The sequence below is a fragment of the Erinaceus europaeus genome, chromosome 5, assembly GCF_950295315.1.
Source record: "Erinaceus europaeus chromosome 5, mEriEur2.1, whole genome shotgun sequence".
Lineage (NCBI taxonomy): Eukaryota > Metazoa > Chordata > Mammalia > Eulipotyphla > Erinaceidae > Erinaceus > Erinaceus europaeus.
In genome coordinates, this window is record NC_080166.1 from 110,216,109 (window position 1) to 110,232,717 (window position 16,609).

Genomic DNA, 16,609 nt, shown 5'->3' on the forward strand with positions numbered 1-16,609 from the left:
TTGATAAGGATAAGGATAATTTTGAACAGGAGTATCCCCTATTCACTGAGATTGGAAATATCCTGGATTAAGAAAGCTATATAAGTCTCCTTCTAGACTACTTGTATTTTTTATGATATATTTTTAATGATACTATTTCCTCCTCCCCTCTTATTTTTATTTTTTTATTGCCATCAGGGTTGTTGCTGGAGCTCTGTGCTAGCTCTATGAACCTACCTCTCCCAACAAGTCTTTTTGTTTCCTTTTTTATTTATTTATTTTTAATCTTCCTATTTTATTGGATAGGGCAGAGAGAAATTGAGAGGGAAGGAAGAGAGAAAGACACTTGCCTCTTGCCTCACTGCTCATGAAGCATCCTCCTGCAGGTGGAGCGCCAGGGCTTGAGCCAGGGTCCTTGTGCATGGTAATATGTGTCCTTAAACAGGTGTGTCACTGCCTGGCCCCCCAAATTAGTTTTCTTTATTAGAGAAAATTATAAAACAAACTTTGATATACACCAAGTGAGAGACTTTTATTTTAAAAACATAACCAGTATAATCATAATATCTTAGATTTTAAAAAAAAACAACTTTGTGATAAAACAGAGAAATTGAGAGTTGGGTGGAGATAGAAGGAGAGAAAGACAGAGAAACACCTGCAACAATGCTTCACCACTGTGAAACTTTCCCCCTGTGCAGATGGGGACCAGAGGCTTGAACCATGATAATACATGTACTTAGCCAGGTGTACCACCACCCAGCCCCATATCTTAGACTTTTATTCCACTTGGAAGGTACCACAAGGCATTCTTGAATACTTAGGATATGGCCTTAGCTTTGTTGTTCCCTAATCTACTTTGATGAAAAAAATTGGGAATTAATGTCCGCTTTGCTAATTCTCTTGATATATGTAGATATTAATGTTTTAATAGCTAGCAAGGTGATGCTTTCTGTTTGTGTATTATTTCTTTTAAACTTAGACTATTGCCTCTTTTCAGTCTTACATTCCTTTAAAAGTGGGAAGGTACTGAAAGAAGTACAAGGAGGATAAAAGTACATAAATTATCATATTACCATATCATTTTTTTCTTAAATAGATTAGTAACAACAGAATAGATTTCATCAAAGAATGAGTAGGAGAAAGAAGTGACAGACTGTAGAGGTCTTACCTGTTTCTGAACCTGAGCTGAGTTTAGCTTGACGGAATAAAATCACTTAATGCAGAAGGAACAGTGCTAGCAAAGGAACTGAGGAATTGAGGAAGAAAGTTAGAAGGTTAACGATAGAACTCAGAATTAATGATGTTTGAGCAATATCATCTCGTTTCTTCCTAAGTACCAAGTTCTTTTGCTTTAGTAAGCAAACAAAGCAACTAGTATTTTCTCCTTATATTGTACAAATGCAATAATGACTACATTTTGCCTATAGGTGTATGGTTTTAATTAAAATTTTTTAAATTTTATACTATGCCCCATAACCATATCCTCTTTTCAGATCACTAAATGTGACTTACATACATGCATGGATATTACACATCTAGTTCACTGTGCTAAATTTGACAGAATTGCTTTAAAGTTGAGTTCTATAGCAAGCAAAGATTGGAAAATTGCTATTACTTGATAACGTTTTTTAAGAAATTGAATTTGTGTTGGTAGGTATTGTCTACATCAACTGGCCTAACAAAAACAGTGTATAACCCAGCTGCTTTGAAGGCTGCACAAAAGACCTTACTTATTTCTGCCTCTGCAGTTGATACTAATGAAGCACAGAAAAAAAAGCAGGTAAGTACAGCTACTAGAGCTCCTGTTGTACAATTCTGCATGCAGGAAAGTTTTTGTGAGTACATTTGTTGGTGTTTACCACGATGTATATGCTAATTGCTACTCAACTTTTTTTTTTTTACTTTTATTTTCAATATTGTGGTAGATATTGATTTATTTTCATACAAAAGGCTCTCCTGATTTTGAAATACATTCATTTTTAGGTAATTAAACTTTTCAGTTAATTTTTAATGGTAAAGGTTATGCAGTTATGACTTATTTCTGTCTTCAGTAATTAAATAAACATCTACACATAGCATTTCTATTCATTTCTCTAGGAGGCATTGAAACTTCAGCAGGATGTAAGGAAAAGGAAGCAAGAGATTTTAGAAAAGCACATTGAAACACAAAAGGTAAAAATACTAGAACTGACAAAGTATGTTTATAGAGGTAATTTTAACTGAATTTAGTCTTAAATTATGTAAATTATGCTGACAATCATATTTCAGTGTAAATGGTAACAGTGAAGTTAAAGTGATAATGTATATCTCATTTGATACCCTACAGATGGAGATCATACATTAAATGATATCCTGTCAATTTGAGCAGTTAAGTGGAACTAAGGTTGTCTTCTTGAAAGAAAAGTTATGTTTATCTTGATGGATAGTATGTTTACTAGGTAGTAAAATGGAATTTTATCACTGTTGAAGTATGTACCTTTCTTTAATAGACTTGAAGCTATTTCTAGTCCTGCACTGTCTCTTACACTAATTAATAGCCATATCCAGTTGTTAGGTAGTTAAGATGTGTCTAGTTCAAATTGAAGTATGCTGTAGTGTATATAACACCAGATTTTGAGGACGTAATATGAAATTGAAATCAAAGTCTTTCTATTTTTGCTGAAGTTTAACTTCTCAGGATATGTTGAGTTACAGAGAATTTATTGCTAAATTTTGTTTCTCTTGTACAGTGTTGCTTTCATTAATGACATTTTTTTAAGGTCTTCATTACATCTAATAATATGGTTAAGACATTTCCAATAATGAAAACATAGGAGCAATTTACATTTCGGTTTATAATTTCCCTGCCCCACCCCATGCTTGCTGTTTGTTTTTTCTTTTTTTTAAGATTTATTTATTCATGAGAAAGATAGGAGGAGAGAAAGAACCAGATATCACTCTGGTACATGTGCTGCTGGGGATTGAATTTGGGACCTCATGCTTGAGAGTCTAGTGCTTTATCCACTGCACCACTTTTCCCAGACCACCTTTCTTTCTTTCTCTCTTTCTTTCTTTCTTTCTTTCTTTCTTTCTTTCTTTCTTTCTTTCTTTCTTTCTTTCTTTTCTTTTCTTTTCTTTTCTTTTCTTTTCTTTTTTTTAATTTATTATTGGACAGAGGCAGGGCAGAAAGAAATCAAGAGGGAAAAAATAGGGAGAGAGACAGACACATGTAACACTGCTTAACCACTTGTGAAGGTTCCCTCCTGTAAGTGGAGTCTAAGGCCTTTAACACATGTCCTCAAGCATGGTAACGTGTGCACTATACCAAGTGCACCACATCTTGCCCTATTTTATTTTCCTCTCTTGTCTCTTTCCATTTCTTTATTTCTTAATCATTTCTGTTAGGAAGGGGGGGGCTTAATGGTTTACAGTGCAGTCATTCACGTATGGTATAGTTTCTCATCTCCTGGTGAAAGTTCTTTGCAGAGCAGCACTCAGTCATACAGCCTAGGTCCTTTTATATCATTATGTACCATGACTCCAAGGTTCTCTTCAGCACCTTCCCTGTTCTTTTCTGTGATGCACGACATCACACCCAGTCTAAGTTGCCTTTTGTCTTCTCCTGCCCTATCCCAATTTGTTCTGTAAGTGAGATCATTCAGTATTTGTCCTTTATCTCTTGGGCTTATATTTGGATGTACTTGGTAAAGTGATATTTAATGCTTTATACCAAAAACTGAAACCATCTTGATTCATATAGCATACAGGATTATGGTTTCTTCAGTCCCAGTAAAGGTGTGCGTGTGTGGGTTTCTATTTTATTTGATAGGCTAGAGAGAAATTGTGAGGGGACTAGTAATAGAAAGATAAGAGACCTGCAGACCTGCCCCACTGCTTGTGAAGCTTCCCTCCATCTGTAGCTTCCACTGGGGAGTGGGAGCTCAAACTCCAGGACATGTGTGTGCTCAAAGTGGTTTACCGCTACCTAGTCCCATCTTTGTATTTCCCCTACATGCTGAAGATGCCGTTCCTGGGCTGTCCACATACTGTTCCTTGCAAATATTTTTTTTAAAAAGTCATTAAACATTTCATTTTTCTAACATCTCATTGTTCAAAGGAGGCCATAACATTTTTCCTCTGATTTTTCCGGACTGCAGACTATAATTGAGCAGAAACATCATCAAATAGATTAGAAAGTAAATTCACTATTATTTAAAATTGTTTTTCAGAACTTGAATTTCTTTTTTTTTTTTAATTTCTTTATTGGGGAATTAATGTTTTACATTTGACAGTAAATATAATAGTTTGTACATGTATGACATTTCTCAGCTTTCCATATAACAATACAACCCCCACTAGGTCCTCTGTGACCCTTCTTGGACCTGTATTGTCACCCACCCACCCACCCCAGAGTCTTTTACTTTGGTACAATACGCCAATTCCGCTTCAGGTTCTACTTGTGTTTTCTCTTGTGATCTTGTTTTTCAACTGCCTGAGAGAACTCGAATTTCTTATGAGTATATTCTTTGAAGTTAGATACTGAGAGAGTCACATAATAATTTGGTCTCCACAAAATTAAGGAATTTAAGATTTGAATTGAGATAGCATCACCAATTCTGCTATTTATTGTTATTTATTTTGTTTATTTTTGCAGTGTTTGCTTTGTTTGAACAATAGGAATAACTATCTTTTGTTTTTCCCTTTTTAAAAAATTATCAGATGCTAATTTCAAAGCTGGAGAAAAACAAGGCAATGAAATCTGAAGATAAAGCAGAAATAATGAAAACCTTAGAGGTTTTGACAAAAAATATTACTAAGTTGAAAGATGAGGTCAAAGCCACTTCTCCTGGACGCTGTCTTCCCAAAAGTATAAAAACCAAGACTCAGGTATTTTGTGACTTCTATTTCTATCCATTAAAAAGCATTTAAACATTATATTACTTTAGATGGTGGTTTTATTATTTGCTAAAGATCTGTCCATACTCTACTATCAATCTTTCCATGTCAATTAATCATTAAAATAATTATAAGTAAAAAGACTCTACTATAATCTTTCTTACTCTGTAAATTTGTTGCAAAGTTAATAGGTGGTGCAGTGATAAAGCTTTGGACTCTCTTAATAAGCAGAAATTATAACTTGAAATAGCTGTTTTATGATAGACTGTTAGTACTTGAATGCTAAATAGAGGACTTTGAACTTTATTTTGTAAGTAGTTGTTGGTATAATATGTTAAAGAATGGACTGTAGGGCCCGGTTTCTGGGCACCTGCTTGAGCACACATGTTACAATGCGCAAGGGCCTGGATATGAGCCCGCGCCCCCCACCTGCAGGGGGAAAGCTTTGTGAATGGTGAAGCAAGACTGCTGGTGTTTCTCTGTTTCTCTTCCTCTTATCTTCCCCCTCCTCTCAATTTCTGGCTGATTTTATCCAATAAGTAAATAAAGATAATAGAAAAAAAAAGAAAAAAAACTTTTTAAAAAAGTGGACTGGAAAGAGTTCATCTTTTTGGTGTACCAACTTGTATCCTTGAGGCCTCAATATCACAGGTTCCATCCCCGATGCCCCAATACCCTTGGTGAGCAGTTCTCTGATCCTTTTTTCTCCACCCTTGTTTCATGCTCTTGCATAATAAACAAGTCCTTTAAGTAAATTAATGAGCAGAGAACTAACATTCTGGTAGCACTGTAGAAACTGAGTTGGGGGGGGGATAGCATAATGGTTATGCAAACAGACTCTAATGCCTGAGGCTCCTAAATAAATCCCAGGTTCAATCCCCCATACCACCATAAGTCAGAGCTGAGCAGTGCTCTGGTGTTTCTCTCTCAAAAATAAATAAATAAAATAAATAAGAAGCTTAGTTAAGATACAGATAACTGAACAAGATAATTTCAGATTACCACTATGTCAAAGTGATTTTTAAAAGTTCTTTAGAGGGGCCAAGCAGTGGTGCAACTGGTTAAGCACATATATTACAGTGTACAAGGATCTCGGTTCTCAGATCCACATACTGTGGGTGTCTTTCTATCTCTTATCTCCCCCTTTTGATGTTCTCTGTATCTATTCAATAAATAAAAATAAAATTTAAAAGACTCCTTGAAAAATTAAATTCTTCAGACATGTAATATTTATATTTGGTATATGTATCTGTGTATAAAATCAAGAGTTCATACTGATATTTCTGGTTCTAATTCAAGAACACATGGTTCTGGGGCAGGTGGTGGCGCACCTGTTGAAGCATACACGTTACAGTGTACAAGTACCAGGGTTCAAGCCCCTGGTCCCCACCTGCAGGGAGAAAGCTTCAGGAGTGGTTAAGCAGAGCTGCAGTTGTCTCTCTGTCTCTGTATCTCCATCTCCTCTCTCAATTTTTCTGTCTGTCCAATAAAATATAAATAGGGGCAGGCGGTGGTACATCTAGTTAAGCAGCACATTACAGTGCACAAGGACCAATGGTCAAGCCCCTCATCCTCACCTGCAGAGGGAAAGCTCCACAAGTGGTGAAGCAGGGTTGCAGATGTCTCTGTGTCTCTCCCTTTCTCTCTCCCTCTCCTCTCTCAATTTCTTTCTGTCTCTAATAAGTAAACATTTGCTTCCATATTTTATTTCCCTTTTCTCATAATGACAACTTAAGTTTCCAGTGACATTATTGTAGTTACTCATTTTACAGACAGCTGTGAAGTTGTTAAAAATTTCTAACTCAGTGATAGGGAATCTAATGACTTGGAGCCAAACTGTGGTCTGGGATTTGTTTCTCCCCTTCACCCCCTTCTGTATGGCTTTGTTGCCAATTTGATAAAATGAAGTAAGTCTGTTTGCATTTAGTTTTGTATTATCTCCCCATTCTTGCTGATTTATTTGTTCTTTGTCAATAAGTAAAACATTAACATGATTAAAAGTTAATTTAAAAATATCTGTAGAAGGCGTTACCCCTCCCATCTCTGATACTGCTGCTTTTTACTGTGTGTCTCTGTCGTCTGTCTCTGTCTCTCTCTCTTTCTCTCCCCCCCTCCCCCCCTCTCCTTTTTGTGCCAGCAGGAGGTGCTATGGCTAAAGTGTTGAATTTCCCTGTTTATGTATCTTGGTGAGGGCGGGAAGATTTTTAAAAAATTTTTTTATTAGTGATTTAATATTGATTTACACTATCCCTGCTTTTGAGATGGGTGTCTATAAATGTGGATGTGTATATTCTTTTGTACATTTAAGCCCATTCTATGTTGCTCGATAACACCTTGGTTTTTGTTTTTCTTTTCATAGATATTTCCTGAAAATTACTCCATACCAGTCCATAGATATCTCAGTCTGGCTTTTGTATGGAAATCAATGGGAATAGGAACAAGTTAGGAAGCTTTTGCAGTAGTGTAGAACAGAGATAATTAATGGTTTAGGACTAGGGTGATAGGACTGGAGATGTGAAGAAATGTATAGATAAAATGGGAATATGTAAAATTACTTTGTAAAAAGTTTTTTATAAATGCATGCTATTAGTTACCATCACCTAAAATATTAATTACTATTTTCTAGATGCAGAAAGAATTGCTCGACACAGAACTTGATTTATATAAGAAGATGCAAGCTGGAGAAGAAGTCACTGAACTTAGGAGAAAGTATACAGAATTGCAGCTAGAAGTATGTTTTACCATAACTGCATAGTACACCAAAGACGAACCAGTATAGCTGTAGTGAATTTGAAAATGTATTTTCTCCTTTTTTTTTTAAAAAATATTTATTTATTTATTCCCTTTTGTTGCCCTTGTTTTATTGTTGTAGTTATTACTGTTGTTGATGTCGTCGATGTTGGATAGGACAGAGAGAAATGGAGAGAGGAGGGGAAGACAGTCGCCTGTGAAGCGACTCCCCTGCAGGTGGGGAGCCGGGGTTCGAACCGGGATCCTTATGCCGGTCCTTGTGCTTTGTGCCACCTGCACTTAACCCGCTGCACTACAGCCCGACTCCCGTATTTTCTCCTTTTAAGGCAACAATTATTGGCAATCTCTAGTATAAATATTGGGAATTACTATAATAAAAAGGGAAGAGACTTAATAAATGATTCAAAGTAGTGAAATTTTCTTATTTAAAGGTGGCATCAGTTCTACTTAAATACCCATGTTTATAAGTCTTTAGTATATATTTTTTAATGTGTCAAAACATTTTTTTTTTCCTTTCTCCCTCTCCCGCTCCCTCTCTCTTTCTGGTTGAGCATACATGCTACAATGCTCAAGGACACAGGTTCGAGCCCCCAGTCCCCACCTGTAAGGAGAAAGCTTTGTGAGTTTTAAAGCAGTGTGTGTTTCTTTCTCTCTCTCTCTCTCTCTCTCTCTCTCTCCCTCTCCCCCTGTTACCCCCCCCCCTTTTTTGTCCCTCTCCCTCTCCCTGTCTCCCCTTCCTCTTGATTTCTCATGCCCCATTACTTCTAATCAGTTTTTTCTTGTTATACTTTTGGTCTGACTTTTTTTTTCCTGGAACCAAAAATCTATAAAAAGGTTTTCAGATATTTTTGTGTAGATTTGTACATTTATGTGCATGCTTTGCTGAGTTGTTAGAAAGGCCAGGCTTGTATCTAGAGCCAATTTGAAAGCATGCTTGCTTAAGTTTTGCCTATAGGTGGTGCTGTTGATGTTTATAAAAAAGAAACTACTGTCTTATAAGCATAAGACGTTACATGACTAAGAAAAAACTTAGAGAAATTGGTCCTTGTACTTGAGAATTTCTAACAGTATCAAAGAGATATTTAAAAATCAGTTCATTTTAAAGTAGAGAAAATTAATATCTATTATATTTGGCACATGTCTACATTTATTATTGACGTCACAATGAAAACTTTTAATATTTATTGCTTTTTATTATTATTATTTTCCCTTTTGTTGCCCTTGTTTTGTTTTTGTAGTTATTATTGATGTTGTTGTTGGATAGGCCAGAGAGAAATGGAGAGAGCAGGGGAAGACAGAGAGGGGAAGAGAAAGATAGACACCTGCAGACCTGCTTCACCGCCTGTGAAGTGACTTCCCGGCAGGTGGGAAGCCAGTGGCTCGAACCAGGATCCTTACCCTGGTCCTTGTGCTTTGCGCCATGTGCGCTTAACCCTCTGCGCTACCACCCGACTCCCTACTTTGCTTATTAGAATAATATTTTCCTCCAAGTATGTTAGCAGCCTGACCCTTTTTTGTTTCAGCATAATACAAATATTGAGTACTGGCATTCAGGTATTTAAACCACTTTGCTTGTCTGAAGGTTTGTTTTGCTTTAGAAGTCATAGGACAGTATCTTAAATCTACATTTTGAATTCTCTGAAAACTTCATATGGTTGCTTGTGGGTCCTATCTGAAATAATTAGTTTTTAAGACATAAATCTCTTCTATGCTAATATAGAAACAATATTCCCTGTTTTAGAGATTTTATCCCTGTGGTGAAACTTATTATTTAAAAAATTAATTATCACTTAAAAAGCTTTTTTGGTCTAGAATTTTTGTAAGAAATAATACTGCTAGTATTCTTTCTTTCTTTTTTTTTAATGAGAAAGAACCAGTCATCACTCTGTACATGTGCTGCCAGGGACTGATCTCAGGACCTCTTGCTTAAGAGTCCAGTACTTTACCCACTGTGCCACCTCCCAGACCACTACTGCTAATATTCTTTATTAGCTCATTTTGGTTCTTTAGCATCTTGCATCTAAATATTGAATGTTTGCTATTTTTTTATGACTTTAGTTTACAGTGAAAATTAATTTTCACTACAATATAGTACTTTATAGAGTGTCTATTCATCACACAAATTCACCTTTTTTTTTTTAGCTAGTAGATATTAGTAAACGAAGGTTCTAAAACTAAATATATATGGAAATTGTTTATTTTATTATATTTATGTATTTTTCCTTTTGTTGACCTTGTTGTTGTTGTTATTGATGTAGTTGTTGTTGGATAGGACAGAGAGAAATGGAGAGAGGAGGGGAAGACAGAGGGGGGAGGCAAAGATAGACACCTGCAGACGTGCTTCACCGCCTGTGAAGTGACTCCCCTGCAGGTGGGGAGACGGGGCCTCGAACTGGGGTCCTTCTGCATAATGAACCATACCTGAAATCTGAAGATCTTAATTGACACCTCCTCATACTTCCAGTATCCATATTCTGGTTTACTATTAATGCTTTTATATGTGGCTACTCTCAGACATACTTTTAAGTGTGTTCATGTTCTCATGCCACCATTGTAGACCATGCTTCCGTCTTCAGCTGATATGATTATTGTAGCACCTACTGACTAGTATCCTGATTCATGGTCTTTTTCCTTTCACTCTGCTCAAAATTCTGGACAGAATGTCATGATGTAAATACTGAAATGCTGGGGCCAAGCAATAACACGCCTGGTTAGGTTCATACATTACATACAGTGCGGGAGGACCCAGGTTCAAACCACTGGTCCCTACCAGCAGGGGAAAAGCTTCACGAGTGGTAAAGCAGGGCTGCAGGTGTCTCTCTCTACCTCTTTCTCCCTTCTCAATTTTTCTGTTTCTATCCAGTAATAAATAATTTTTTAAATAAAACTGAAATGTGGGAGTTGGGCAGTAGTGCAGCAGGTTAAGTGCAGGCTCTAGGACCGGCTTAAGGATCCCGGTTCAAGCCCCCGGCTCCCCACCTGCAGCGGAGTCGCTTCACAGGCGCTGAAGTAGGTCTGCAGGTGTCTATCTTTCTCTCCCCTTGTCTCCCTCCTCTCTCCATTTCTTTCTATCCTATCCAACAACAATGACATCAGTAACTACAACAATAAAACAAGGACAACAAAAGGGAATAGATAAATAATTTTTTAAAATACTGAAATGTTTATCTGATTACATCACTCTATTTCTCTACTTAAAATGACTGAGCTTTTTCATGACATTTGGGAAGTAAAAATCCTTTCTTAATGTAGTCCTTAAAGTTCCTCAAAGAGTTCTATTTCTATTGCTTCATCTCCCCCGTCCCATATGGTCTCATGATAGTGTTTTTGTTTTTGTTTTTCCTTCAAGAATCATGTTCCTTTAAGTCTTCGTTCCTTTACTTGTGTTTTAACCTTCCACCCTGGCTCTTACCTTGTACATTATTTGTTCCTTCTTTGCTGCATTAACAAATATGAAGTATTTTATAGTAAGCCAGCTGCTATCATAGGAGCTAGGGATAAAATAGAGAATATAAAGGGAAATAAATCCATATGAATCTGTCCTATAAGTTTATTCACTGAAGATTTTTATTGTTCTATTCAGAACTTACGGTAAACCATTTTGAGTTGTTTCTCATTAATATAATTAGATAACCTTGTTGCTTAATGTCTTTTTATTCCTCTAGGTTTTACATTTCATGAGGGTAATGATTAGCATAAAGGAAATGTTTGTTTTATTTGTGGCATGAAATAATGATTTGTTACTCATACAGAGTGGTACCACTAACAAAAATGCTATTTGAAAGTTATAATATTATGTATGTAGATAGATATATCTACAAGTATTAAATTTGTTTCTGGAATTATTTGTATTTGGAAATAAGGATTGCTGGTCTTTCTGTGAATTATTAATAAATTAGCTGTTACATTTTGATTTATCTGATAAAGTCTTTAACATTTAGCTTGTATTAGTAATTACTATGTTTAATCTGAGTGTCTATTATTTTCTAGGCTGCGAAACGAGGGATTCTTTCATCCGGTCGGGGTAGAGGGATTCATTCAAGAAGTCGAGGTACAGCTCATGGCCGAGGCAGAGGCAGAGGCAGAGGCAGAGGTCGAGGTGTGCCTGGTCATGCCGTGGTGGACCATCGCCCCAGGGCACTGGAGATTTCTGCATTTACAGAAAGTGACAGAGAAGATCTTCTTCCTCATTTTGCGGTACTTTCTTTCTGCCCAACAAAGCAAATACTGATAACCATTGTTGGGGATAATACAAAAGTGGCATGAGTAATTTAAACCTATTAATCTGATTAAAGGCTTGATTGGTACATAATAATGTTTTGCTAAATATTTAAAAGATTGTTAGGGATTTATTGATTGTATAGTTATTTTCTGTAAGAATGTTACTATTCTTATACTAACACATTCACATATTGTGAAATCATTTTGAGCATTATTGTTTCAGCAAGGGAGTCCTATAATTTACTTTCATTTGTTACTACTTTTAAGGAAAATTTTAACACATCACATAGGCTCCCAGATTTTTTTAAGCTGGAATTTTGTTAACGTTGTATCCTTTATCTAGATTAATGAAGACAAAATTTTGGTATATAATCTTGAAGTTGCCTTAGTTATTACAAGGGTATTGTTAAAGGAATCTGTCCAATGGTTATAGATTATTCTATAAGAAAAGAGAATGGGATTCATTTGATGCATATAGAGAATGGAGATCACACCTGTCTAAAGGGCTTTTTCAGTCAAAATGTTATGGCTTTTATCCATAGGTTATCCAGAGGTTATTTTTTTATTATTTATTTTACATTTATTTATTTATTTATTCATTCATTTATTGTTTTGACTTCAGGGTTATTGCTGGGGCTCAGTGCCTGAATAACAAATCATCACTTCCAGCAGACTTTTTTTTTGGGAGGGAAACAGGGGTGGGGTGGGGGGGGTGGGATTGAAAGGGAAGGGGAGACAGGGAGAGAGAAAAACACCTGCAGTACTCACTTCCCCCCTGCAGGTGGGGGTTTGGGGCTTGAACCTGGGCCCTTATCCATGGTAATATGTGCACTCTTATCAGGTGTGCCACAGTCCAATCCCCTCCAAAAGTTTGTTATTAAGCATCTGTCTTGTCCTTAGAATTATAGTAATTGCTCTGAAAATATGAAGGAAATAACTGATTCATACCCTTAAGGAGTTTAAATATGTTTATTTAACACAAACCAGTTAAACTACAAACAGAATTTGTAATGAAATTAAATTTATTAAAATCTATATATCCTTCAAAATTTAGAGTAATATCATTCACACAGGCTTGTAGAAAGAGAATAGTGAAAAATTTAATGAACCAGTAAAAAAGATAATCTAGCCCTATTCTTTCTTGGGATATACCCCACTTACAAAACTTTGACAAGAGAAGGAAGATCCAGATAATGTACATGTATTTCATATAGTCATCTAACTAACCTGGAAGTTAGTAATGAATATGCTAAAATAATCGAACCAAAGTAAATTTGTTATGAATGTGTTTTTGGTGCAAATGAGAAGGTCTTAGTTTTAACAGTATACAGAGCCTCTAAGCAGAGATTCCTGCCTGTATCTAGAGATTCAAACTCTACTCAGTTAGTAGTTGTAATGCATATTTACAAATGACCGGTTTTTAATAGTGCAGGCTTAAAGTCTAACCTTAAATTTGTTTTTGTTTTTGTTTTAATCAACCTGTGACTTGTACCTATTCCAGGTTATCAGAGGGGGAGAACGACACTGCATTATTAAAGGACTATTGGATAAATAAAAGTCACCACTAAAACTTAGAGCAATTCTTTTGTGACTGGTATTATGAGTTATTTAGAAGCTCTATGAGGTATTAAGTATCTTTATTATGTCCATTTTAGAAGTGAGAAAAATGAAGCTTTAAGATATTAAATTGTTCAAGTTTATAGAGCTAGTAACTAATGGACCTGAGATATGAATTACTCTAGTCTTCTCTTTTATTACACAGAATTTTTCTGTATGGAGTGTGTATTTAATGACATTGTTTTTATAATTTTTTGTAAGGGGTTATTAGTAATGATTCATAAAGGAATAATATTTTATGTGATAAAGATTGTTGTTTATAGAAAAATTGTCCTACAAAATGGAAAAATAAAACCCAGCAAACCAAAAGCAAGCATAACTTAATAGTTTGCTTTTATATCCTAAAAGAGTACATTGTTTTTAGAGTCTAATGCAAGAATAAAAGCAGAAGGTCATCAGTTAATGTTAAACATTTGAAGCAACTGAACGCTCATCCTTTGGCATAATTAACTTAAATTCTCTGACTCCACCCTAATTTTAAATTGGATTTTTTTTTTTTTTTTAATGCTGAGAGTGTTATGGGTTAAGTATTATTCATTTTTTTGTTTTGTTTTGTCTTTTTTTGTTTGTTTGTTTGTTTTTTGCCTCCAAGGTTATTGCTGGGGCTTGGTGCCTACATAACAAATCCACTGCTCCTGGAGGACATTTTTTCCATTTGTTGGGTAGGACAGAGAAATTGAGAGGGAAGGGGAAGACAGAGAGGGAAAGAGAAAGATAGACACCTGCAGATCTGCTTCACCACTTGTGAAGCAACCCCCCTGCAGGTGGGGGACCGGGGGCTTGAACCTGGATCCTTGTCCAGGTCCTTGTACTTAGTACTATGTGCACTTAACGTGATTGTACCACTGCTCAGCCCCTAAATATTCTTCTTTAGAAATAATTTAGTTTATTTTGGAATCAATAATAAGTATTAAAGGAAAAACAACAAGCTCATTCTTTGACCATTATCCTTTTGTTAAAAGTTCAGCCAAATAGAATTTCCCTAATTTTAGAAATTGTGGAATTGTAAATAATAAAGTCAAGACTGCCATTTACAGTGCTAAAAACTAAAATTAATCACTTTTTCCTTCTTAATCACCATGAGTTATGCATTATGAGGTATATTTATTATCTTAAAATCCAAGGAAGTTCACTCTTTAACCATTATCCTTTTATTAAAAGTTCAATCAAATATAATTTCCCTAATTTTAGAAATTGTGGAATTGTAAGAAATATTGAAAGGCAGGACTGCTATTTACAATACTGAGAACTAAAATTAATGACTATTTCCCTCTTAATCACCATGAGTTATGCAGTATGAGGTGTATTTATTATTTGAAAAGCCATTAGGATTTTGGATGTTTCAAAGTATTTATTTGGAGGAAATACTTTTTTTTAATTTAAAGCAATATGGTGAAATTGAAGATTGTCAGATTGATGACTCTTCACTTCATGCAGTAATTACATTCAAGACAAGAGCAGAAGCTGAAGCAGTAAGTATAACAATCTGATTTATTGAAAATTAAGATTTAATGTGTTATAAATGCTGCTTTAAAGTTTCAGTCTAAATTTTTTTCCAGCTTACTAATAAATACTCTTTGATAGTAGATAGAACATATCCAGCTGGCCTCTATAATTTTTATCTAAAATCTGATATATAACTCTAGCTTTTAGGATTCTTTTTAGTATAGCTCTTACTGTCTGTTTTACTACAGTTGTCTTAAAAACAAAACAAAAAAAATCTTTATTAGATGGAGGCATAAATCAAGAGGGGAGGGTTTTCTGAGAGGGGGAGAGACACAGCACTGCTTCACTGCTCATGAAGTTTTCCTCCTGCAGATGAAGATTTGGGCCTTGAACCCAGGTCCATGAACATTGTAACATGTGCACTTAACTGGGTACACCACTTCCCAGTCCCCTGTGTAGTCCAGTTGTCTTAAGCTGTCTTTCTTGAATTGTCTCCCCCCAAAAATGACCAAAAGTATATGCACCTTATCTTTAATCTAGGTCACAAAGATTTGAAAATGAGACATGAGTACGGTATGGGAATATTTACAGTAGTCTTTTTAAAAGCCCTGTGCTTTCTTTCTTCAGAATTATAAAAAAGTAGATATATTGACTTGTCTTTGGGAAAATGTATTGAGTTCCAAATAGTTAAAGTAAATGGAAGGTTGAGGTTTTTTTTTTTGTTGTTGTTGTTGTTGTTTTTTAGAACTTTTAAGTTGATTATTATCTAAGTTTTGAAGTAGTTTATAAATTGCTTATCCTCTTTGTAGTGTATGATCCCTGTCAGCACAAAGATATATTGCACGGGGCTTACCTGGTCAGAATTTGTTTTTATAGAATTGAAACCATAATAGACTGTTGATTTGGTAAGTCTTGCAAAACAGTATGTACCCCTCTTATCTGATGGTCTTGTCAAAATTTCCGTTTTATAAATAAATTTTTAAAAGGTATCTAGCAGGAGTCGGGCTATAGTGCAGCGGGTTAAGCTCAGGTGGCGCTAAGCGTAAGGACCGACTAAGGATCCCGTTTTGAGCCCCCGGCTCCTCACCTGTTGGGGAGTCGCTTCACAGCCATTGAAGCAGGTCTACAGGTGTCTGTCTTTCTCGCCCCCTCTGTATTTCCCTTCTCTCTCCATTTCTGTCTGTCCTATATAACAATGACGACATCAATTACAACAATAATAAAAAACAAGGGCAACGAAAGGGAAAATAAAGTATCTAGCTGAACTTTGGTCAGAAGACAGAGGTAGTACATATTTTTACAAGTATTAGAGACCATGTAAGTTTTAACTTTTTGAATTTAGTTTAAAATGAGATTTTTATGTTTTTATTGGTTTAATGTGTGAAAGGACTATCTTTTAATGACTTATTTTTTTATCTTTTATTTACTTATTTATCGGATAGATACAGTAATTGAGATAGGGAGAAACAAAAACACCTGCAGCACTGCTTCACCACTTGTGAAGCTTTCCCCCTGCAGATGGGGACTGGGGACTTGACCCTGGACCCTTGCACATTGTAACATACGTGTTCAGTTAGATGTGCAACAGCTGTAGCCAAGACTATTATCTACTTTTATTGAATGTATAACTACCATCTCACCAAATTATTTTTGCGTAGGGCTTAATTTCATTTTCTTGGGTTTTTGTTTCTTTGGATGTTTTTTTGTATTCATTCATATC

General features: G+C 35.6%; 1 protein-coding gene across 17 annotated transcripts in view; it reads left to right on the forward strand.

Moving 5' to 3' along the window:
• The window catches only part of RBM26 (RNA binding motif protein 26), a 69,460-nt gene that overhangs the window by 39,154 nt on the left and 13,697 nt on the right, over positions 1–16,609 (forward strand). For all 17 annotated transcript variants that reach the window (XM_007531393.3, XM_007531394.3, XM_007531395.3 and 14 more), the window contains 6 exons: positions 1,634–1,759; positions 2,077–2,151; positions 4,678–4,845; positions 7,481–7,585; positions 11,596–11,802; positions 14,829–14,915. In XM_007531393.3, coding sequence (XP_007531455.1) covers positions 1,634–1,759; positions 2,077–2,151; positions 4,678–4,845; positions 7,481–7,585; positions 11,596–11,802; positions 14,829–14,915 — 768 coding nt within the window. The remainder of the gene's footprint in view (positions 1–1,633; positions 1,760–2,076; positions 2,152–4,677; positions 4,846–7,480; positions 7,586–11,595; positions 11,803–14,828; positions 14,916–16,609) is intronic.